Below are 24,888 nucleotides of genomic sequence, written 5' to 3'. Positions count from 1 at the left end.
AATGGAGCAAAATTATGATGACCAGGGAATGACGAGGCCAAAGGTGAGGTGCAGACACAGTGGCAGAAAATAGAGAAAGAGAAAAATAATGGGGGGTACTGGGATTTGGCTTTGGGGTCAGCGCGTGCGGCAGACGTTCGTACCATTAATCCATCCACACTTACACAGAGACACCAGAGGGAGAAGGAGAGCGAGTGGCAGGAGACACAGAGACAGACACGAGTTCATAACGCGAATATAAAAACGCTGCAGGATATCGCTACAACAGACAATTTCCGGACAACTTAAACTTGAAGACGTCTTCTCCCACAGATCCTCCCCCCCACACTCCACACTCCCCACTCCCTACTGCACCCCGCCACTGCCGCCACGCATCCGGTTTTGTTTGCCAAGTTTCTGCTTCGCTGAATTTCAATGCTTTTGGTCAGAAGCAGAAGCAGAGGCAGCAGCAGCAACAGCAGAACCAGGAACCAGTCCGTCCGCCTATGGCCTCAGCCTCAGCTGTTCCCAATGGACGTCCCACCCGATGGACGATGAAGTCTTCTCAGAGCTGCGTGCAACCAAAAAGGCAAAAATAACCAGAAAAACTAAAACAAAAAGGCAAAGCAAAATGGAAAAAAATTAAATTATTAAAACATCACCGGATGTCCATTGAGTAAAGAAAGCTGAAAGCTCAAAGGAATCTGTCGCAGCTGCTAACGAAGTTGTCCTGGGAGATCCCTCGAGAGCCAAAGAGAGGAAGAGATGGTTTGGGGTTTGGGTTCTAGAACCCCCAAACACGACACTCGACAACATAAGCGACAAAATGAAAATTGCAGGCCAAGGCATAATTTCCGGCTTAAGGATAAGCCAATAGATATCCGGCTAACAGATTATTATTCAGGGAAGAAAGTCTGTTAAGAAACCTCTACGAAAGTCTGTCTGTGAAATGAAAATATTCATCAGTTCAATAGATTCTTCCGTTCCCTGGTCTCATTTGCATAACATTTTCCGTTGCTTTGCTGAATAGTGTGAATAATTCATATACCGCTGCCTGCATTGATAACCAATCAATGATACGTACAACCCATAAATGCCGCCAAATAGGCAAACAGTGCCCTGGAGAGCCCCCTTTCCAGCAGCGGGGTGCAGATTGTGGCACCGTTTAATGCAAGTCTCAGATGTCGTCAGGTGTATGGGTGTGCGGCGGAGGTTGACTCTGAGATACGCCAAGCAAATATGCCATTACAGATATATGGATTTATCCCTTAGCCTTCAGGCCTGCCTGCCGGGCAGCATCTCGGTCCTGGGCTTGGTGGTTGCTGGACAAACACAGATGCGACACGCACACAATCTCGGCAACCGGCATCCATTTCGCCTCGGATTATGGCATCTCCGGCTGCCACCTGGACAACGTGGCAGCATCGCAGCGATGGCTCTCTTTGACCTCAGGTTCAGGTTAAGCTGTAAATGGCTAAGGGGGTTCGGTTTACGTTCCATTGATTTCGGCATGAATTTCGATGTGCACTTCTCGGGAGTATGGAAATATGTTTGATGTTGAGGATTTACTAGCACTAGGGAGGTAGTTCTTGGAAGATATATATTTCTAAAGATGTATATAGCGTTTTCCCTTTGACATTCACAAATTCTTTTGCCTAACAAGTATGCTCTAAAAACTGTGTCTTTCAAAAATTCCCAGAACAACACACAATGTTATTGATTGATGTATCTTCGATATGATTGCTGTTTTCTTGCTTATGCAATAAAAAAATATCAGGATAGCCCATGAAGATATCCCGTTTCACACAAGATTTCTGTCATTTTTTCTTCGGTGTCTTGTGTATATGTATTTTATTACAAAAGACAAATGCCTGGACAGCAGGTAACTATTAAATAGCCTGTCAACTCACATATATACACACACACACGCATACATGGAAGGGCATGTATCTGTGTGTCTTGTATCCTTTCATTGGGACCAAAGTGCCATAAAGAAATGACAACAACAGATGAACAGTAAAAGCTTTTTGTATGCAAATGCAACCTCATGCTGGATCTGGTATCCACTCACAAATACTTGCACCACGTCTCTGATATTGCCCCCAACTGCTGCACCATCCCCTCCCTTTCCCCACCCACCAATTCAATGCAGTTCTTGAAGTTGGAAGTTTTTTTTTTACATAACGCCTCTTGTGTGGTCAAAAAGGCGAGCCAGACCACTCCACGTGGATGACCCCAGAAATTAAAGGCAATTTTTCTTTCTATTTTTAAGACTTGAAGCCTATGAGGGAGGGGCTGTAGGGCTCTTAGGTTCTCAAAGCTTTGTATGTTTTATGATTGTTTTATTTGCGATTTTCCCTCAATATCACAAACTGCGAAGCGCTTAAAAGGCAATGTTGTGCGAAAAATACAATGAAATATAAGAAAAGTTTTTGCTCAAAACAAAAAGTATGCAAAGGATGGAGAGGGATATAGTTGTAGCCGTATTAAAGGGTAGGTTTATCTTATGGGAGATGTTTGGCTTATCAATGATTTAGTAGCTGATCTATACAAAATCCTCTGAATCCTCTTTTTTCCTGGAAAATAAGTTATATTTTAATCAAATGGCAGATAAATCATTGAAATTCTAGTACAGGGTATGCGAAGAATAGCATCTTTCTGGTTTTTACCACCTGCCGAGCGGCACAAACATGGACCTGATCCTGGACTCATGCACACACACTCACACACACACACACACGCAGACACACGGTGGGCAGGCAGGCACTTGGCTGCTCTTCATGGCTGATTTATGCTCTCGAAGTGCAGCGGCAAAGCAAAAGTGCTGCCAGCTTCAAGGTATCCAAGAGACATGGGCCGCGCCCCCTGCTTCTTTCGGGTTTTTGTGGCGCAGCCTAAGTGGTTTATACACGGCGAGATTTTAGCCGAAATACCTATAAATTTTAACTCGTTTCGGTGTCTAAGTGGGCAAGAGAACAAGTTGCCGCAGCTTCTGGTTCTGGTTCTGGTTCTGCTTCTGTATTCGCATCCTCAGCCGTCGCCGCAGCCGCAGCCACATCCTTAGCTGCATTTCTCTTCCTTGCTGCATCTTCAAACCACATCCACATCGACATTTGGCATTTTCTGGTGTTGCTGGCCCCCCCGCCCCTCCGTGCCCCAGCACTCATGCCACACTCCACTGTACTTGCAGCACTTGTGAAAAGTTTGCGAAATTGTTGTCTAAAAAGTTTTTCCTGTGGTTTCGTGTGTTTTTATTTTGGGGAGGAAGAACGGAGGGTTGGGGCTTTTGCGTTAAGCTTAACGCACAAAATATTTGCTCAAGTTGGCCCTGCTGCACTTTTGGCTAACAAATAAGAAGAAAAAGGAGATGAATAAAAAGAAGGTTAAAGGCCAAAGGTGTGCTAAAATATTTAGAGGCATTTTTCCACGCCGAACGCAAGTTTTTAAATGAATTTAAGATTGTTTGAAAACCAAAATTGGTGAATACATTTAGGCAAGAAAAAGAATCTTGAGATGGCAGAACGATATAAGATGAATATTGCGATAGGCGATCTTTAATAGATGTTGATATTATAAGGAATATATTAAAATCCTTCAAGAAGACCTTTTTTCTATTGGACATTCTAAAACATATTTTATTCCCCTTTATTACCAATATTTTCTTGTCAACAAAGTACATCCCTAGATCTATTTGCATTATCCCCAAGACAGACAGCAGCTGGAAAAAGAATGTCCAGGCCCGGCCACATAATCCCTTGTAATTATACCCAAATCGCTTAATTTTGCAAATCCACCGCGATAATTAACTAAAAGTGTCATTAAGTTTTAAGCAGAAATAAGCAACAATGCGGTGGGCACGGGGCACGGGGCACGGGGCATGGGGCATGGGGAGTCTGTCAACAATAACAAGCAACGTAATTACGTTGGACCCAAGTCCAAAGCTGGCTAAAAGAACATCCGAAGCGAAAGAGAATGTGGCTGAAACCTGGAACAATGGCGGCACAGTGCGAAAGAGGAGATGATAGCAGAGAAAGCAGAGAAAGCAGAATAGAGCGGGGATAGGACAGAGCGACGACGAAAACGACGACTTACACTAAACATCCATTTGGGTATTAGCTGACGGGGCGGAAGCCGCACAAAGCGTGCCACCATTTGCGCCCAACGGAGTACATCAGTAGAGGATTGAGGCAGCGAGAGTCCAGAGTCCTGCAGAGCACTGGTCGAGTCCTAGAGGCGGTCAGACCAATGACCACGCTAAGTGCAGGTTTACACAGGCCAATGATTGTACGGTTGGCGATTGCGTTGGCCGATCCTTATTACAGACCGCGCTAATTCCCATTCGAGATTGTCACCCCAGAGGACCCCCAGAGCCTGCAAAAAGCGCAACGAAACGAGGGACAAAAACGGCAACCAGTTGGTAGGAGGAGCAGCAGCTCCCTCGAGAGCCACAAGAGAGAAACAACAGCGGAAGCTAAAACAAGGAAGCAAAGTGAGTAGAAGAAAAATAGCTGAAAAAGCTGCCTCTGTTTGCCCTTCCACTGCCCCTGCTCCTCGATTGTTCTCTCCAGAAGAGTGAAAAATTGCGGATACAAACATGGAAAGCAATCAACTAAATTTTACAAGCCATTTTCCTTTTGCCAACGGAATGTGGACACACTGCCGCAGGGCAGAGAGCGATGACCAATCCAATGGGATATGGGATATCGCATAATTGAGAATCTCAATAGTGGAGACCCTGGAACCCTTCCAGCTATAGCTTCTGGAAAAAGTGAAGTAGTTGAAGTGTACTCAAGCTAAGAATTCAAAGGGAAGAGTCATGTATTTACTATTTGTGCAATATCATATTTTGTTTTTCTGAGTAAAGAAAGCGTATCTTATAGTTTCAGTGGACTGCGGAGTAAAGCGAAATTCCCTTTTGTGATACATTTGTGATTTCTCTTGGTCTCTCTCTCTCTCTCGAGGTATTCTCTGCCTCGTTGCCATGGATACTTTGCAGCACTTTCGGGACAGCTTAGGGAAGCCATTAAACTTACTTAAAGCATTTTGAAAAGCTAACAAACGTCAACGTCACTCGCAGCCTTCCCACCGACCTACTACTGAAAGAGACCCCAGGCTAGGTCCATGTCCAGCTACAGCTCCAGGAGGAAGTCCTTGTGCTGTCAGGGCATAGCAAAAGTTGCAGTTACTGCAGCAGCAGCAGCAACAGAAGGACTGTAAATAAGTAACAAGGATATCCAATTATACCTCTACCAATCCCCCAGCCAAAACCCAGCCCCCAACCCGAGGATATCACAAGTACATAAATGGAAGATGAAACGATTAAAATCCTGGGGTCCTGGCCCGAAGGCTTTAATAAATTTCCACATAATAAAATGAAATCTTTGCCTAAACTTGGCCTATTAATGTTGGTACACCACATCCACATCACATTGTACACAAACACACACACACGCACACGCACACACTGGGAGCACAGAGAGCACACACACACACAAACACACATCCTGGGAGAGTCGGAAAAAGGGACAGGACAAAGTTGATATTCAATTCCCAGGCTAAAATGCGAAAATGCCTAGAAATCCATTTAAGTAAATCCTCTATTTAGCATGCATTCGGGGCATTTTCATTGTTTTTTATACTCTTTACTTCTCCCCCTCTCTTTCTCTTTCTCTCTCTCACTCTGGATTTTCCATTTGTTTTTTTCGGGTTCGACTTTTCCCCCCTTCTGTCATCAAATTTCAAAGCCGAGAGAGTCTGTAGTTTATTTTGATGGGTTTTCACTATGGCTTTTCCTTCCTGCGCTTCCTTCCAACCCTTGATTTTTTTTTTTTTTTGATTCGGATGCGCATTTCTCTGACCCATTTGGGTGTCCTGCGGCCTTGTGTCTGGTTACAGCCTTATCGCTTCTTTTTCCATCGAATATTATCGAATTTCGATTGTCTTATGGAAGGCCCGCAGGGGTCTTCGATCCCCATGTGTGTGGTGTGGTGTGGTGTGGTATGGAGTGTGGTTTCCCTGGGTTAAACGAAGGAAAAGAAAAGTGGAAGTAAAAAGGAAATTATGCGCATTGAGTTGTTGGGGCAGACCTAAAACAAAAACCGTTCTGACACAACAATACATACATATATCTATCTATAGATGGATATAAATATAGATATACTTTGGGTGGGCCTGTGAGCGTGTGCTTATATTTGTTTATATGTTTACATAAGGGCATAAAAAACCCCAAGCCAAAAAAACTGAGGGTCCTTTACTCCCTTTGTGGTTTGGAAACCACCAGGAAAAAATATGTACAGGATCTTATAGGAGTCATCTTAAAATTTAATGGAAAATTTGATAAAAAAATAACCAGATTATCAACCAATTAAGCTCTAACATCCTATGACAAATATATTAACGGACCTCCTGTCAATGGGCGAATAGCTCTCTTAGGTAAAAGATAATACTCAAACAATGGATGTCCGCTTACGAGAACTCGCACTGTCATCCTTATTTTGATATTTTCTTATCTGTTTATTTTCATCTGAATTTCTTCCTTTTTTCAGTGGACTGCATATCAATATTTAAGTAGTTTCGCCTCTTAACAACTAAAGACCAATGTAAGAGAATTTCTGGTTAAATTTATTTTTGGAAGTTAAGAGTTTTGCGAGTACGAGCTGCATTTGTAAGTTGAATCCTCTACAGCGAGCTGCTGCTTCCTCTATTGGCTTTTGGGTCATTACTTGACTTCTGGCCGGGAGTTTGCCAACAACTTGAAGCCAGTTTAAAACTTGGTCATCCACACAGACGCATTTATGGATAACGGGTTTCTGCTTGTGTATGGGTGTGTGTGTGTGTGTGTCAGTGACAGTATCTCTGTGTGTGACTGACACTGTAACTATGTCATTGCGGTTTCCTTAATTCATTTTGTTTGTAGGCGGCGGCGCGACATTGTCAGTGTCAGTCCCCATCGTCAGCTCCATTGTCAGGCACCGACCGCAGTCCCGCTGATTGCACAGGCATCCAGAGACACACTCCAGAGAGAGTGAGGCCAGGGCCACAGAGTCCTGTGGCAGGACGCAGTGCTGTTCAGTGCCTTCAGTGCCTTCCGTGCCTCCAGTGTTGCTGTTGTTTCTGGGCACTGTTTTTAGTTGTGAATGGTGGCGCTAAGCGGATTAACGCTGTTATTTTAAGTTCAACAAACGAACGAAGAATAAATTAATGAGTTTTCACTGTGGTCTAGCAGACGGCGCTCGGCGGCGTGTTCTGTTCTGCCACCGAATGGGTTTAACAGCAGAAAGCCAAAAGCACAAACACACACAAACACCCACTCCAACAAGCCCTTCCTGGTGTGTGGCTCCCACCCACAAAAATGGTTCTTCTGTGGCCCTCCAGACCCAGCCATTAAGCGCACCCACCAAAAACTGTAATCTGTTCTTTGGTATTCTATTTGTGGGGGCGTTGTATACCCTTTCCTGTGGCTTTGAGTCCAAGATTTCTGCAATTTGATCCACATTTTTAATATATAATATTACATTAAGGAAACAGTTTACTTGGGAGAATGCAACTCTCCATCCAAGACATATATGTATATGCCAGACATCTCAGATTAGTCCAGTCCAGGCATACCCAGGCGAAGGCAACTCCCATCGAAAGGGTATACTTACGAGCTTCCTTTACCCCAAAATCTCCACCGACTTTCTTGTATTCCTTTGTGAGTGTGTGCACTGGAGGGGTCATTTCCCTTGGCTTTTTTCTGTTCCCTGTTTTGTTTGTATTTGCATTTGTATTTGTAATTGTTATGGTTTTCGCATCGATTGTTAAAATGGTGCTCTCTTTCTCCCTTTCAGTGTGTGTGGGCGTATGCCGGACACTGAAACTGTAATTAGTTTGAAATTTATGCGGACCCGCTTCCGCATTGTTCTCGTCGAGGATCACGTCCGTGCCGAGCTTTATTTTTTATGTTCGCTCTGCCAACCACGTCCTGGCAATTATTATTTGTGTGCATGGAGTTTTTTGTTGTTTCACTTCGCATCGCATCGGTTCTGCTTGCTTTACTTTCGCTCTCCCTTTTTTGTGTGTGTTGTTTTTGGATAAAAATTCTATGAATTTTCAATCCCAAATCGGATTATGGCATTAGCCGGCTGCTCCGTTCTCCGGGGGGAAACAATACACAGCAAAAGAATGTACAACTTTCGCTGAGCCGAAGGTCGGACATGCGATGGTCATGGATGAAGGGTCAGCATTAAAAATGAGCAAAGCAAGCCAATGACATGAACTTTTATTATAATGATATGCCACTAAGCCGGCACATAGCCCTCTCCTCCATGTCAAGTACACAAAATTGTGAAAAAACTCCACAGCGGGAAAAAAAAACCCGGACAAAAAAGGGAGAGATAGAAAAGAGATGAGAGAGAAAGGAGAAAAAAGAGTTTAAGTTGCATAATTGAGCTGAGATGCAATTAAGCAGTTTCCGACAAGTTGCCATCGAATATTTTGCAGGACAAGTACCAGTCCCTGTGCCTGTCTCTCGTCTATCGTCCCTGTCTCCTGGGTCCTGGGTCCTGGCACGATGCATCCGCCACTGCATCCGCTTCGAGCTTTGACGAGCACAGCCAACCGGATAATGAGAAACGCTCGAAAGTCCTTTTGCCTTTGATGGCCCCTGACTTTGAGCTGCTCTGAGCCCCACTCTGAGCTCTGAGTTCTGAGTTCTGCCAACTTGGCCCCGACATTTTTGTATCGCATTGCAGAATTCACCACAAAATTTCGGGTAATTAGCTAAAGTTCGTTCTCAATGCCGCTAATTGATTCGGAGGAAATCTTGGCCGGTTAGTCAATGAAATTGGGGCTTATTGAGTGATTGAATCGATCGGATTTATGGGTAGGGCTTGGGTAGGTTTGGGTATCAGTATTGGAAGAAATTTAATTGGCTTTATGGCTGCGGACACAATGAAGTTTTGCTTAGTTAAGGAATCTAGGAAATGCACCCAGTAACTTCATACCCAAAGGACCTAATTTTCTCTGTGCAACAACACCATCCTCAAAGACCACTTCCCCCGTTTTATCCTTCAGTTAACTATAATTGACAAACGCTTTGGGTTTTAGTCAGTTTGTTTGTCTTTCCCCTTCTCGGTATTCCACAAAGTAGTTGCCACCAGGAAGAGGCACTACAAAGATAGAAAGGTGCAACGGCAGCAGATGAAATTTACTTTTACGAAGTCGAATTCCGTGCAGCTTTTGCTTTGGCCAGAAAATTAACTCACTTGCTTACACTGTCCCACACAAAGTCAAAGCAGGGGCCCAAGGAAAAAATGTTACAAAAAAAGGCTTCACTTTGATTCCCCTGTTCTTTCCTCTCCCTGTCCCTCTGGTCTGTTTCTTTGCTCTCGTTTGGGTTAGTTTTTGTTGTGTTTTGTCTTCTGCTGCCTTTCATGGCATTCATTATGCCACTCCCACTCTGCCTCTTAACCCCCTGGCTGCGCCTCCCATTTATCACAGTTTGTGCGCATTTGTCGACTTGCCTTATCCTGGATGGGCGGCCGGGCGGCTGGGCGGCTGGGTGGCACCCCCACATCCGTTGCCACTCGTCACAGGCCCCACACAGATCCCTGGGGAAAGCCACTGGAGACAAAGACACACAGACAGAGAGAGCAGGAGGCACAGATTGAGGCAAGTTGTCAAAGGGCTGCCAGCTGCGAAAGCTATGGCGGCAAAATGTCTTTTAATTAGTGTTTAATTGAATTGCAAACTGGAATTTTAATCGAAAAATTGCAATGGGATACGATACGATGATCCCCCAAAGTCTGGACACGACATTTCCGCACACTTTGGGGCCACTGTTTGGATTGTCCATGAAGCTAAATGGTCTGTTTGCTTAGACCACTCAGCTGTTGGAAATTGATGGTTGTTCTTAGTGGTCATTGCTACAAATGGCAAGCAAAAATTGAAAAGAACAGTATTCTGAGCCAGAATTTTTTGCTTGGGGTGCTGTGCTATGAGCTTCGATTTCAAATCCTTCACTTAACCTGATCTTAGGGGTATATCCCTTGGATAACGAAGAGTGAATAGCTGGCAGCCGCATGAACCGAGCTGCTCATTTAATTGATTATAATTACTTACATGTCCTAATGCAATTCATCAAACGCGCATTGTCCCCTTTGGCCAGGATGCAAGGTTCCAGTGCGCTGAGGACTCCTGGAGCCCATTTACCGACCCTGTGACTCTCCCAACGCCCAGCTGCGTGCCTTTGACGACAATAATGAGCATAATGATGCTTCCACGACTGCTGCTGCTGCAGGCCGTGCCGTGCCGTGCCGTACCGTACCGTGGCGCTGCTGTTAATGCCACAATAAAGACCACAGCATGGATGCCTTTGCCGTTGCCCCCAGGACGGCTAACATGGGCCCGGCTCACGTACAAATTGCATGATTATTATCAAGGATAATTAATGTTGATGCCAGCGAGACCGACACACACCCAAAGGGAGGCGTGGAGCGTGTGCCAGGGCAAGTTCAACAAAAGGACAACTCCATGTATGAAGCCCTCTTACTCTGACTCTGACCGACCGACCATCTATCTAGCCAGAGGCCACATGCTGGGCTTCAATCCGTTGATATAGGATACAGATATATATAGCTTTCCAGCAGTGTCAACTGCAGCTATTGATTAAACCATTTAACAACTTTAAATGAAACACATTTAAACTTTACTTCAACTTCACTTTGAAGTCCAAAGCGTGTCCGTACCAGACTATTGTGTGGAAGGTACTGAATGGCAATGTGATTGGGACGATCTGAAAAGGATGAGGCATTTGTGGAAATCAATTCGCAAATAATGCACATAATGCCACTACATAAATGCCAAATCATGGCAATACGTGAGCATTCAGTGGCTTAGCCATGTCCCAAATACTTCCGAATGCCGATTGAATTGAGCAAATTAACAGACACAGCGAACAGGGCGATAGAATTAGAGACTGCGGGATGGTCGACTGGAATATGCAATGCACAAATTGTTTGGCCCAACCCCCAACCACAACCCCATATTTAATGTAATCAAATGTATTGAAGTTAATGAGCTACTTAACCGACTTCCACGGCCATATCGCATATATGTATGTGCTGGGGCAGGGGCGTTGCCGTCGCCGCGATTGTGAGCATATAATTATGGGTTGTCCTGAATTAGGTCGAGTGGCATATGCTGGCCACAAATGCTGTGCCGCGCCATGAAGAAGTTGGGCCCCGGGGGCACCGTCAAAAGCATTGATTAACTGGAATATGCCATCACTCTAAGGAATATACGTATGATAACCTGCAATGGGCATTCAAAAGTATTGTGCTGCTTCCAGGAAAAATATATTCAACTGCTCTTAAACACTAACAAATTCAACCAACATTAATTGAGACGACCTGACTCTACAGTCAGAAACGAATCCATATTAATGCAATGGGCCAATATTTCGCGGTCATAGGGAGAGGGAAACAGCTGCCCCAAGAACTCGAGCAGACACGGCTGCTCGGAGACCACAGTGGAGTAGTCCTCATAAGAGATAAAACCATCCTTGTCGACATCAAACTTCTTGATGAGGAACTCACCCATGTCCTGATGGAAACATTAACCCCTGACGATAATGAAGAACAAAAGGTATACATGTACCTATTATGCCTTACCGCTCTTAGTTCGGTGATCTCATCTTCGTCCTCGCCAACGAAGAATTTATCGCAGGCCAAGCTGATCTGTTCGCGATCTAATAAGCCAGTTCCTTTTGTATCATAGATCTACAAGCCAAAGCACAAAAGAATTATCAACTCTTAGAGAGGGTGGAGTAGAGAAGGAGAACCAAACCGAGACGTACATCGAAGGCAAAGCGCATACGCACTGAGAGATCCTCGGTTGTGTAGAGACAAAAGAGCTGCACCCAAGCCTTTGGACTCACGTACTTCACATCCTTGGTGACGACAAATAGAGTCCGATCTATGGTCGTGACATTCGAGACCTTGAACAGCACCAGAAACAGTTCATAGAACTGAACCTTGGTCATCTGCTTGGCATTTGGCCCATTGACCTTGGCGAACTTGTAGTAAACCATGAGCAGACAGTTGATATCCGTCTGCGAAAAATGCGTTGTGGCTGTTAGTTCCCTGACCAAGCCGCCATATAGGGCGGCAAAGCGACTGTTCTCCATGCTATCAATGGTGGCATCTAGATAATCCATCTTGATGGATTGTAGTATGTATTTGATGATAGTACTAGAGTTGTTTTGTTTCAATTTGGTTTGGGGTTTGTTTGAGATTATTTTCCCAGGACCTGCTATTTCCTCTCTCCTAAGAGAAATTTTCTTCAAAACCTACTTCAAAGTAAATGCTTTCACATGCTCCTCCTGCATCTCCTTTGCTGCTGAGTGCCTTAACCGTTTTATGTGAATTAAATTGTTCCAAAATGTTTGCGTCACGCCACAATTTGTCTTACTTATCCCCAAATTTTACAGATTTAAGTCTTCTCCAAAATACCGTATGCAAAATGTATCAATCAAAATTCTATACCGAAAAGTACAATAAAACCAAAATCCAGACACGAGTCGAGTCTCTCTCTCTCTCTCTCTCTCTCTCTCTCTCTCTCTCTCTCTCTCTCTCGTGCACATGTGGGTCTCTGTGTGTAAATCCGCCAACACTTGGCGATGTCAACTTTCGGAGACATTAAGGAGCGTGAATCCTTGTTGCTGGAGGAGCTTCATACTCTTCCTCACTCCTTTGGGTTGTTTCCTTTCACGTAGGGTACTATGATTTTGGGGATATGTTTGCCAGCAGAAATGTGATAGGATTCCTTGGCTATATCTAAATGAAACTTGGCACAGAGCGTTTCTTTTACTGCTATAATTAATCCACAATCTGATGACTATATGAATCCGTAAGGGTATTTAATCTTTCACCAAAAAAGTTAATCTTTCTGGTATTTTTTAGCTTTTTTCTCCTTTTCATTTTATTGTTATTATGCCGTGTCGAGCGGTTGAGGCCTCCGCTCCCTGCACCTCTTACGTGTGCCCCCTCCACTCTTCTTAGGGCGTGGCATGTGTGTGTGTGTGTGTGGCACACAATTACACAACAAAGGGGAAAGGCAACGCAACGGAGGCGGCTCGGTTGAACATTTGTTGCCCCCCAAACAAAATGGCTACACAGCCATTTCCGCCAAATTTCCACATGGCAGGGCTTTACACCCATCTCAACTCAACGCTTTTGTTTGGATTATTATATTCGCGTTTCTCATGCGCACAGCTTTGAGCCATTCATTCCTTTCTCTGCTTTCTCTCCTTTCTCTCCTTTCTCTCCTTTTTTCCTTTTTTGTGTTTGTTTCAAATATTTATTTCGAAATCCCCCCCAGAAATGGGGGACAGATGTAGTCCATGTACCGTGGCTGATGTATTTTTTATGTCTCGCCGTTGGTTTTATTGCTTTTAAATTGCGCTCGTTACAAGCATTCCTTCGCCGTCTCCTTCTCCTTTCCGGCTGCCTGCTGACTTACCCAATCTATTTGTGATTTGTCTTAGCCACATATGTATGTTCACATATTGTAACCCCCGAAAAAACACCTACCAAGTAGGCCTGCCCCTGAGATGTTAATCAGTTTGTAGAACTCACTTCCGTTTAGAACACACAAACTTCCCACAACCGGAACAGACAGGAACACTTACTAGGTACTCCAACAAAATATATCACAAAAATAAAACTTAAATTTATAAGCATTCAAAAGACACCGAAAACCGAAAACTGCCAAAATGAATCGCATTGACGCTTCCATGGATGACATGGCCAACAACAAGTTCCTGACTCTCTACAACAGTGTGATAAAGAGCTATGCCGCCTCCACGGACTTTAGCACAAACGAAGTCGTTTGCCTCCTGATCGTCTACTACAAGTTCTCGCTGAGCAACAGGCCCGCTTCGCGCTTGATGACCACCAATCAGCTTTACGGCCTGTTTCTGGTGCTGTTTCAGATCTTCGATGTCGGCATCATCGATCGCATTCTGCTAAACCTTACGCAAGATGCGCGTACTGTTTCTCCGGATGCATGGATGCAGCTGTTCTCGGTATTTCTGAGCAGCAGCCTAGAAGAACGCATGCGATTTGCATATAATGTGAGTAATAATCTAAGGACTGGAGTCGTGACTCGTTTCCCAAAACTTCCTATTCATTTCAGGTCTACACAAGTGCTGGCACTCAAATCCTTAACCGTGAGACCGTGGCCATAGCTGTGGAGAAATTCTTTGTTGGCGACGACGATGATGAGGTTCAGGAACTTCGAGCGGTATGTAATTTGATTAAATATTGATTTTAGGATTCTCTTCATATAATCATTTCTTTTTCTAGGACATGTGCGAGTTCTTGTTCAATAAATTCGACACTGACAAGGATGGGATTATATCGTTTGAGGAGTATTCCGAGGTAGTCACCATTCAACCGGCTCTTATGGAATTTCTGGGTCAAATATTTCCCGGTGAAAACGATAATACCCTGATTGCCTATTGTAATAATATTGAGAGTTTGTTCCCCCAAGAAGATTAGAGTTAAATTACATGTCATTTACATTGGAGACCCCCATGTTTCACGTCATTTGCGGGTTGGGTGGGGTGTTGTCTCTTATTTACTTTCTTGCTTTCTTCGGGCGCAAGTGTTGAAAATAGGCGCTTAAGGGATTCACAGACCAGCTTAATAAAAAGTCATTTTCCATTAAGTACTCGTACAAGCAGGGAAAAGTTGAAATTGCCTTTACAGACTGTGGGCTACAACTGGCACTGGCACTGCCACTGCCACTGCCACTGCGGGTTCTCTACTGTGTAAATCTGTGTCTCTTTTCCTTAGGTTTAACTCTTTTTCTTCTTTTTTGGGTGCGGGTGCGGGCTGCGGAACTTTTGTTTGTCTATTCTGCGGCTTTGTAAAGCAATTAAATCCCCAAGCAACACATGCGGGTTTTGACTGCGTGAAACAAGTGAAACAACAGCTGAAAATCTAATTAAATTTTCTTGCAAAATTATGTGAAATGAAAGACAGAGAGAGGTAGCGCTACTAGTCGTATTTCCTGCAGCAATCAGGGGGGTAAAGAATTTCCCAGAAAACAAAAACCAGAGATGAAAATTAGTAGACTTCCAGTTGTCGCATTTTGTGGTGGAAAACATTTCCTCAAACATATTTGCTATTGCGGTTTTCTCAGCCTGAGGCATGTGTGTGCCTCAAATAAATTCCTGTGCGTGCAACGAAGCGAATGAGTAAGAAAAAAACCATTTTAGGAGAATCAACCATAGACATCGAATGCTCTCTATACTCAAAAGAGATGTCAGAAATCAGATTCGTAAGAAATAAGTGGGGGCTGAGAGACTGAGAGGGTGAGAGGCTGAGCTGAAGGCGTGGTCCATTCTGGTGACCCAGAGTCATTGACACGCCTCATTTTCGGGGGCATTGGCTGGGCATTAAATTCAGCGCGTGACTCGCAGTCCCAGACATTTGTTGCTGCTTTCCCCCCATCCCCAGCAGCCGAGGAAGAAGAGAAAATGAAAATGAAAATGAAAATGAAAAAAGGATCAGAAAAGGCTCAACAGAAAGCATGAAAAGTGACCGCGACATCCAGCTGGTGGAGCACGCCCCGACTCCCTTCTTCCTTCTGCCCCGTAGCTCCTGCTGTTTTCTGTGTTGGGGGCACAGAGTTCGTCACGACTTTGCCACTTTGCTGCCAAAGGGTCCTTGCCGCCTGTTGTCCTTTTTTCAGCATTAACACGCGGCCTCCTGTTGCATTTCAGTTAAAATGTCGAGGGCCCCAAAATGGGTACCATTTTTTCCCTTCGCTTTTTTTGCAGCCTTGAGGGTGTTTTCACCGACCAAAAAAAACACAAAAAAACAACAAGAAACCCCCCAAAGCAACATCGCACAAAAAGGCAGCAACAAATTGAGTAAAACCAACAAACATTTCCCCTCACATTTGTATTCCCAAGCCCCATTCCCAAACCCAACCCCAACCCCAACCAGCTCCCACCCATGTGTATCCTGCTGTTATCCTTTCGCGTTCGTCAGTCCATTTATCGCCAGGCAGCAACTTTTGACTGGCAAACGGCTCTCTGCCTTCCTCCATACCTCCATGCCTCCACGTATGTATTTTTTTCTGTTGCCAACTGCAGTAAATCTTGTGGTGCAACCGGGTGGCATTTTTATGAAGTTATACCACAAACTGCAGTCTGCCCCCGCTGCATGCCTGCCCCCCCCTCCCGTCCAGTGCATTAACACATGCCAGATGAAAATGTGCATTTTCCAAATGAAATGACCGCCACAATGGGGCTGCGTGAGGGAATGTTCAGCACTGTTGAATGCCGCAAAGGGAGTTAACCCCTTTTTGGTGCTCCTCTTGTTGGCTCATTCGAATGACTTATGGAAACATTACATCGTGTAATAGCCATAAAGAAGCTATAGAGTCATCAGATTTATATCAAATAAATGAGGAATTATGTAGAGTTATGTTTAATTTTAAGTGGTGTTCGTATGTCTTCCCATGGAAGATACTAGAGTTCCATCAAAAGCCATGCAACTGGAGGAACAAGATAATTTTTAAGGAAGAATTCGCTTCCTCTTTAGAAAGTTCCTCAACAAACCAATATCCTTTAAATTCCTTTTCTATTCCCATGCATTAGCAATTCCGAATGAAAACAAACAATTCAAAAACACAAAGATAAAAATCATAATGCAAACAAATTGCCTTTTTAGGACTCAAACAGCTAACGGGGAGACAGACGCAAGGTCTAATGCGTTTATGCCTCAAGGAAATCTGCGCGCTCAAAAAGGGGGGATATAGAAGGAAGGCAGGGGAACGTACAAGGAAGTGGAGCGGAGAAAAATGCGCATTTTGCTGTTGCCTTTTACGATAGGCGATAACAATGATAATAATAATCCGATTCGCATAACATCAGGCTATGGAAGGCGGAGAGACAGAGAGTATCAGGCGACCTGGAATCGGTTTGATTGTCACATTGTCATCATCTGCATATTAAGTACAAGTGATTACACTCTCACGTGTTCAGCTACACAGATACACACTGGGGAGGTGAGCACATGTCCTTCCTTCATCCAACATCATCCAACATCCTCCCATTCCCTCAGTCCCCATTCCCATGGATGATGTGTGCTGCATTGAAAATTCGGCATTTAAATCTAACCAAGCAAGAGCGGAATAAGAAAGCAGCGAGCGAGCACAAAGGCCAAAATACATCTACCAGATGCATATGTATCTTTTGTTAACGAGCACGAATCGGTGTGCGATAGAACGAAATGTAAATGGGGGAAAAACCCCCTCAAGAGGCGGCATCCAACACAATTGACATAGAGGCGAACGAGAGAAATCAAATCTGTTTTGGGATCGGGGTTGGGTGGGGCTCTGGCAAACGGAAACGGAATTCATTTCAGGCACGTCAAGTCGTTTGATTATCCGGGATGAAAGTGAAATTCCAAACGGGAGAAACAACCTACAACATTTTTTGTTGATATATAAATTCCAGGTACAATCACCTAATAATCTCTTACGTGGCAGGAGTGTGGCGAGAGTGGAGTAAAAACTCATTTAGTAGAAACACAGACAAGCAGCAATTAAGTATGACTAGAGCTCCGAATAGGACTGTAGTACTCCCAGCACTGGGTTGCAGTTGCAGTTGCAGTTGCAGTTCTAGATTACTTATACACACAATTCTGTTTTTCCTTTGTCTTTGTGTTTTACCCCAGAATTGAAACTAACCACTTCAGAGCACACAACTCGCATAAACAAAAGTCAGAGAATGTTTTGGGGCTCCCAAGGCGTTGCCATGAAAGTGGAAACTATGGAAGGAAAGAATGTCTGGCTGGTGGCTTTCGTGGGAATGCTTGAAAACTCGTAAAATTGAAATTATAATTGCAACTGCAACTGATTCCAAAAAGGTTCTTTGCCTTGCCTCCTTGTTGCGCTCTCTGTTGTTTTTTCAGTCAGTCTGTCTGTCTGTCTGTGTTGTGTTGCCTGCTGCCAAAGATGGTCTAATTACGCCAATAACTGGCTGAAATCATTAAAATGCTTGTCAAATAATAATTGCGCACAAAACATTGCATTTCCAAGCTGCAACAGAACCCTTTCTGGCAATTTTCTTTCTTAATTGTTGTCCGCCAAGCGAGCATCTGCTTAAGATCTGTAAGAGAATGCTCTGCTTTTCAAATGAACCAGGATTTAAGTAACATTTATAGTACAAATGGTACCTCTATGGGAAATAGAGCTATGATATTTTCCTGCCATTCTCTCCCTCTGGCTGTACATCAAAGCCAGAATAACATAAGTAGCGGGTATCTCATAGCCGTTGCACTTGACTCTAGCATTCCTTCTTGTCAGAGAGTTGTGGAATGTCCTTAAGCCTCTCTAAACGGGACTTTGGTTGGCAGTGGCACTGGCCCAAGTGCATGGCATGTGCGTGGTGGCATGCCGGATGTTGTGACAGTGGCCCCCAAAAATATTTCCACTCAGAAAAAACCCTGCCAGTGGCTCCTGCGGCACTCCAGCCGAGTGCTCTACATAACTCTCTATTCTCAATTTTTTTTTGTTTTTTCCTGAATTCAAATTTGGTCGGTCAGTTGTTCTACTTCGCTTTTAGACGTTGACATTTTTGCTAAATATTCCAAAAAGTTGTAGCGTTTTTTTTGTTTGCACCACATTTTATTTTTCACTTGGTTTTTTTTACTTTATTTTTTTTGTTTGTGGATTTTTATACCATATCACGAATGTATGTCGGGGGAAAATCAGGATGATGGCTTTGGCTGTTCGATAGTTTTTTGCATGAGACACGTTGCCAGGGACAGAGCTGGCTTTTCCGAAATGCGTCACGCATGGAAATCCATGTGGGGCATGCCATGGGAAACCGGTATCTGAATTTAATCCGGCGAATGGGGCCAGAGCTTAACTTCTCAAATGGTTGCTAGCCCCTGGGGCATGTAAGGATCCAACCCGGCTTTAAGTAACCATTGCATAGTTTTCATCAATTTCCATTGATTTCTCGCAAAATTCCATCATCCTCAGCAAACCATTTTGATGCACCATTTCAGCATTTTTAATGGCTTCTCTCTCTTTCCCTTTCCCATGTGTGTGTGTGGCAATGGCTAAACATTTGGCATTTGAAGTTATCGGAAATGCAGCAACACTTCAAATTTCAAATTATTCTTAAGTACAAGAAGACTGTAAATTGCACAAAAGCCAATTCTCGGCATTAGGAAATTGTTTTGTGCATCAATGTACGAGTGTGTGTGTGTGTTTGTGTGTATCTGTGTATGTGTACTGTGTTTTGCGTGTTTTTCTGTGTGTGAGCAACAACGATAAGAATCCCAATCTGAGAGGCAACAAGAACCCAGACAACAGTCCAACGTAAATGTGGCCTCTTCTACGGAGGCTCCGTATTCGGGTCTGGGGTTCGCTCTTGTGTGTTTGGATCGGAAGCAATGTGGAAGTCTCTGTGCCATCTGAACACTGAGAGAAACATCACTACATCGACGAAACTTTATATAAAACATTTATTAATAATTCTGAGAAATCAGTTTTTTTTTCACCTTAATAAATTCCCCATCAAATCGTAGCTTTCTTCTTCATCTTTCATTTCTCTCGGTGCATCAAAGCCGAAGGAGGCGCTGTGGAAACATGAACCAAAGTGTTTGTTGCATGCAACTGATTGCAAAGGATTTTATGGCTGTTGCTGCAGCTCCTCACCATCCCCCACATCCCATCCGAACTCTCTTTCAGCCTTCGCCACCTTCCGCCTTGGCCCCTTTGGGAGGGCAATGCAAAAATCCTCAACAGCAGCAGCTGCCGATCGCAGGAGCCAGCCCACCGTCGCATCGATGCAATGCTTAAGTGCAGGGGGGGCCAGGGAAGCTGTGGCTGTGGCATGGGGCATGGCACTGCGCTGGGATGAGATGTCTGCTCTGGCAGCCTTGTTGCCACAGAAGGTGTCGCTGCCTGGCACTGGCGCGCTGTTGTGGCAAAACACGAGCCCGCATCAACAGCAGCAGTAGCAGTGGCAGCAGTGGCACTCTGGCAGTGGCAGTGGCAGTTGCAGTTGCAGCAGCAGTAAAATGTCGACATCAGCATTACATGCGAGAATTGCTCGACTGCGGATTTGCAGTTTAATGCCAATGGAACCAGGAACCAGGCAACATACCACCACCCATTCTCGAACCCGAACCCCCCAATCCAATCGACAGGCAATCGGTGACGGAAATATGCTGCGGTGCCATGTGATGCGGTTCTGCCATTCTGTCAACGGCCGCCCCGCCCCGCCCCGCCCCGACTGCTCGCCCCATCACGAGATGCACTCGTGATTAGCTTCAGGGGCGGAAGACGAAGGTGCAAAACCATTTCGTACAGAATTTTGTTGTTATACAGAGCCGCCTTCTTCTGCAGCTTAAAGTCGAAAAGGCTCTACTCTCCCTTCCACCGTTTGATTCCTGAGAAGATAAGCGAATATGCAATGAAAATCGCTTAAATCCCTGTAAAAGAGTACCTAGGGACTATAAAGCCTTCCTTCTACGAAAGGGTACAGTTTTGCACTTCGAAACTCTGTTTTTATGACCCCTAAAACTGGAACTCGTTTCGCGATCCACCAACAAAAACTAAAGTGGAACATAATCTCCGTCCAATATCGAAAATCCTTTAGAGGCTCTTCACTCTGTCATCATCATGATCATCATCATTATAATGCCTCCGTAATTGCTTTGGGGGCCCCCGTAACAACTATTTTGGCTGGAAAACAGATTTCAACTTTTGCGATGCCCCGCGTGTCCACTCAGCGGCAAAAAATAAAAAACAAAATTATACAGGCCCCCTAAAAAGAACAGCAAAAAAAAAGAAACGAAAAAAACTCAACAAGTTTTCCAATAAAATTAAAAGTTTTGGCTGCATGCACAGATTTTTGCAGATTTCATTGAAAGTAGCAAATACAAATACTCGTACTAGCGGAAAATACGAGCAGACTGGAGAGAACAGGGGAAAATAGCCATAGAGACATAAGGCCATAGGGCCATAGGAAAAGGGAAAGAGGGCAGGGGGGCTGTAGGGAAAAGTTTTGATTGCCAATAAGGATTTACAGGTGATAATACAGCATAATCTGGCCACGTTCCACGCTTTCATGCTGCCCCGTTGGCAGGAGCAACATTCTGTTCTGTTCTGTTCTGTTCCGTTATGTTCTGGAAAATAGTACGAGTATCTGCTGTTTTGTATTTACCTTGTGTTCCGCTGCAAGCCGGGAAAAGCGAGGAAAAGCGATCAAAAGCGTAATGCATTAAACTGGGATTCCAACTTTAAAACTCCATTTCAATTGCAGTGAACAAACTTTTCCCACTACGATTTGCATATTTAGCTGGCAGAAAAGTATCTCAAAAACAATATCAGGGGATACGTGGCATTCCCTCTATGCCTGTCCAAAAAGGTGGACAAATTAATTAGTTTTGCTCTCAAAAAACTTAGCTACAGCTGCTGCCAGGAGACGAAGACCCTACCATCCCTTTTCTGCTGTTTTTTTTTTGTTTTTTTTTTTTCTGGCCATCAGCGCCCTGCCAAGTATAATTATTTGAAAAGCCATTGCAGCCTCTGCTGGGATGGAAAAATTCATTTGAAAAATTAAGTTTTCTCACGGACAGCAGCACAGCGTCACACCGTCCGGCCAATGGGGCGTATGAGTGACCTGATTTTAACTTCTGTCTCTGCACTTAATTACAAAATGAGAATGCATCCAGCAGCAGCAGCTCCAGCAGTAAGAGTTGACCGTCGAGCGTAGGACCGTGGACCGTCGACCGTGGACCGTGGATGGGGACAACAACAAAGTCCGCGCAAACAAATTTCAATAATAAAATTCCTTTTGCCGGATAGTTTTGGCGCCGCCAAGGAGCAGGAGAGACGCCAAAGGACGCAGCTGTGCGAATGCCAACTGCGTGATAATTAAAATCAAAGCTTTCGAAAGGGGTCAAGACTTTTGCTGGGACAGGCAACCATTTCCAAATAAAATAGAAATCATTAAAGTGGATTCAATAAGCTGAATATACATCAGGTGCGCCTCTTCTGAAAGAGCTATTTCTCTCCTAAAAGTGTTACAACTCTTCTTAAAATTAAAAAGAAAGAAAAAACAGAATGAAAGAAGTACAAAAACGGCCTGAAAATATGTCCCCGTCTCACCTTTTAACCCATGCCATTCCGATTAAATAGCAGGATTGAACCTCCCCTCAATATCCCATAGGTTTTTGTCGATATTCCATGGAATGCCTTAGCTGCGGTTGCCCCCTGCCCCAGCAACAAAATAAAAAAAAAAACACCGCCCTTTGACTGCTGGCCAGGCGTATCGTACCGGCTGATAGGGACACACAAAAACGCGAACCGAACCTCAATAACCACCGAGTCAGTGTGCCCGGCCAGACCTTCCCCATATATCCATCCATCCATCAGTGACTGGGACAATGTTGCCTTTGTTGGTGGTGTTTGTGCGGCATACGATCAGAATCAGACACCGTTGACGTTTCAACTTTGTGCTAAACTGCGAAAATTGCAAAAAGGGGCTTTTGGCCCCCCCAAAAATATAAGCGAATGCAACCAGTCCGCAACCTACTTTCCCCGCAGACCCCGAAAAAGTCTGCATAAATGCTGGGGAAAAAGTTAAGCTCTCGGTTTTTGTGGGATTATTTGCAAGCGTTCAAAGGATGTCGTTAGTCCTTGTGCGAATCGCAGGCGCAACTTTTACGAAAAACCTACCGCCACTCCACCTCTCTTTTTCTTATTGTATCTCTTTCTCTCTCGTTGCCTCGATGCCTCTGCCTCTGCCTCACTCTTTCTACTATGGTTTTTGTGGCCCTTCTGTGTGCGTTCCCTTAGTTGTCTTTTTTTCGTCCTGCACTTTTTATTGAAGTTGATAAATTGAATCAAAGGTTAACTTTGTGAAAAGTGTAAAATATGATTAACAAGAGAGAGAAATCGAGGGGCAAAAGCGGCTTAAAGCGAGCAATTAAATGGGTGCTAATTTGCCTAAGATTCTGAGATACACCCTGTGCTACAGGCATCTCTTAGATTAACTCAATGTTTCTTGTTTTGGGCAAATTGATTTAGTCAAAAAGTACACAAAACTCTCCAAGATAGCTCCTCCAGAAGAAGCAACAAAATAGAATTCCCTATAATTGCAAAAATAGCATTCCTCTCATTCCCTTCACCTTCCCCTTTCCCTGTCTCTATCTCTTTCACCACACCCATTTCTGTCTCTTTTCAGCTTACATGCTCTTGGCTGAAAGCTGTCAGATGGGGGGAGGCGATGGCTGGCAAGAACAACCAGAAATTTATGGGGCAGCTCTGGAACTTGGAACCAGCTCGGGCACGCCCAATACACTTCAGCAAACATAAATTTATTTATGAGCATGTGTCCGTCCTCCCTTTCTCACACACACACACACACACACACACACACACACACCCACTCATCTGGGGGTATATTCACCCCCTAGCTACCCATGGAGAGAGTCCCTGCCTCACTTCCGCCAAAAGCTTACAAATTGTTTGAGGGCGAATTTTAATTATTCCTCATTGTTTTGATAGGAACGCGTGCTGTTCGTACCCTCGACCCCCCACTCCTCCAGTAGCTGCATTCATTGGAAAGAGGGCCCGACCTCTGAACTCCTTTATTTGGACCTCGCTTTCGTTTGGGTGAGAGGGGCTGTGGGTGACTCCTCTTTAGAAAACTGTGCAGGAAGTTGTGCCTGTCAGTTGTGAATTGTCTCTGAGGTGGCTGGCTCCTTGGACCTTTTGCCATTAATTCCTTATGGTAGAAAACTTATTGGTTGTGGTTCTTTCACTTAATACCAAATTTCTATCTCATTTTAAGATTCAATTAAAACTAACTGTTTTAATCACCTACTAGTTCTTCTGATAACTGTTTTAGGCAGTTTTTTTTAAGTTGATTCGCTCAAAAAAGGTCCCAGAAGGGCACAGACATCGGTTGAAAAAAAAGAAACGAAAGGAGAAGTGATAGAGTGGATGCCTTCTTATGTTTCTTCCGTTTCATCTCTGCCATGATAAGTTTTCTGAGTTTTTTCTTACCAAAAAACTGTTCTTCACTTGGGTATCTGTCAAATCTCTGCCAAATTTTCCATCGTATGGCATTGCAGGACTCCGGCTTCTATCATCAATTGTTGTCGATGGGTAAACAGAGCTCTCACCTACTACTACACCCACAGACGGATAGTTAGATGGACAGACAGGTGGACAGCCAGGCCGACAGAGAGACACATAAATATCTAACGAGTCAGAAATACAATCACAGCTGATGTTTCCTCTGTTGCTGATGTTGTTGTTGTTGCTGCTGTTTGCTGGATTTGTGTATATTTGTTGTAATAATATTAGTTTTTGCATTTGTGTACAGAAGGAGAAGAGCATCTTTTGTTTCAGCTCGTCTTTTGCCGGACCTGAGCTCTGAACAACTCCGGAAGTAAGATTAATGCAATTGGGAAATCCCACATAGAGCAGTTGTTCTTACTGTTTGCACTTGTCCGACCCTGAGCCCCAGCCCCACCCCTGCCTGTGGGGATGGCAGTCAAATATGGGAAATGATATATGTATGTGCATTTATTTGTATGCCAGTATTTCATTAGATGTGTATGTGTATTCGATTTCCCCACATACAAGTGTCGTCTCGTCGAACAGCAGATTTATTAAACAAACACACGAATTGATTGCTATGGAAATTACATAACCAACTACAGAGATACGGATACGGATACGAATATGTGATATGGAACACATATGTAGATATACAACAGGAATGGTAGGATTTAAGACACAGTTTTTGGGACAAGATAAACGAGAGGCTTATGAAAACTTTAGAGAAAGCTATAGTCCTTCATGAGTAATACCAAATATCCA

General features: G+C 44.1%; 2 protein-coding genes across 2 annotated transcripts; one reads left to right on the top strand and one right to left on the bottom strand.

Annotated features, from left to right (window-relative positions):
* Positions 1-11,311: 11,311 nt before the first annotated feature.
* On the bottom strand, positions 11,312-12,293 carry LOC6591749. Its single transcript, XM_002016951.2, has 3 exons — positions 11,816-12,293; positions 11,631-11,738; positions 11,312-11,562 (listed from the first exon to the last, which is right to left on the bottom strand). The coding sequence occupies exons 1-3, from the start codon at positions 12,173-12,175 to the stop codon at positions 11,356-11,358; spliced, it is 675 nt and encodes a 224-aa protein (XP_002016987.1). The 5' UTR covers positions 12,176-12,293; the 3' UTR covers positions 11,312-11,355.
* Positions 12,294-13,624: 1,331 nt separating this feature from the next.
* Positions 13,625-14,547, top strand: LOC6591748. The gene is made up of 3 exons (XM_002016950.2): positions 13,625-14,092; positions 14,155-14,262; positions 14,325-14,547. Exons 1-3 carry the CDS (start codon positions 13,733-13,735, stop codon positions 14,517-14,519), a joined length of 663 nt encoding a protein of 220 aa, XP_002016986.1. The 5' UTR covers positions 13,625-13,732; the 3' UTR covers positions 14,520-14,547.
* The last annotated feature ends 10,341 nt before the right edge of the window (positions 14,548-24,888 follow it).

This window comes from Drosophila persimilis, unplaced genomic scaffold (assembly GCF_003286085.1).
Source record: "Drosophila persimilis strain 14011-0111.01,24,50 unplaced genomic scaffold, DperRS2 tig00000000-arrow-pilon, whole genome shotgun sequence".
Lineage (NCBI taxonomy): Eukaryota > Metazoa > Arthropoda > Insecta > Diptera > Drosophilidae > Drosophila > Drosophila persimilis.
This window is presented reverse-complemented; position numbering and strand designations above follow the sequence as displayed.

Excerpts from the sequence above, each read along its gene's own strand:
- LOC6591749 (XM_002016951.2), bottom strand. The coding sequence starts at position 12,175 with ATGGATTATCTAGATGCCACCATTGATAGCATGGAGAACAGTCGCTTT. Across the intron at positions 11,739-11,815 it reads GTATGCGCTTTGCCTTCGAT|ATCTATGATACAAAAGGAAC; the intron begins GTACGTCTCGGT and ends TTTGGCTTGTAG. Across the intron at positions 11,563-11,630 it reads AGATCACCGAACTAAGAGCG|GACATGGGTGAGTTCCTCAT; the intron begins GTAAGGCATAAT and ends TGTTTCCATCAG.
- LOC6591748 (XM_002016950.2), top strand. The coding sequence starts at position 13,733 with ATGAATCGCATTGACGCTTCCATGGATGACATGGCCAACAACAAGTTC. Across the intron at positions 14,093-14,154 it reads GCATGCGATTTGCATATAAT|GTCTACACAAGTGCTGGCAC; the intron begins GTGAGTAATAAT and ends TATTCATTTCAG. Across the intron at positions 14,263-14,324 it reads AGGTTCAGGAACTTCGAGCG|GACATGTGCGAGTTCTTGTT; the intron begins GTATGTAATTTG and ends TTCTTTTTCTAG.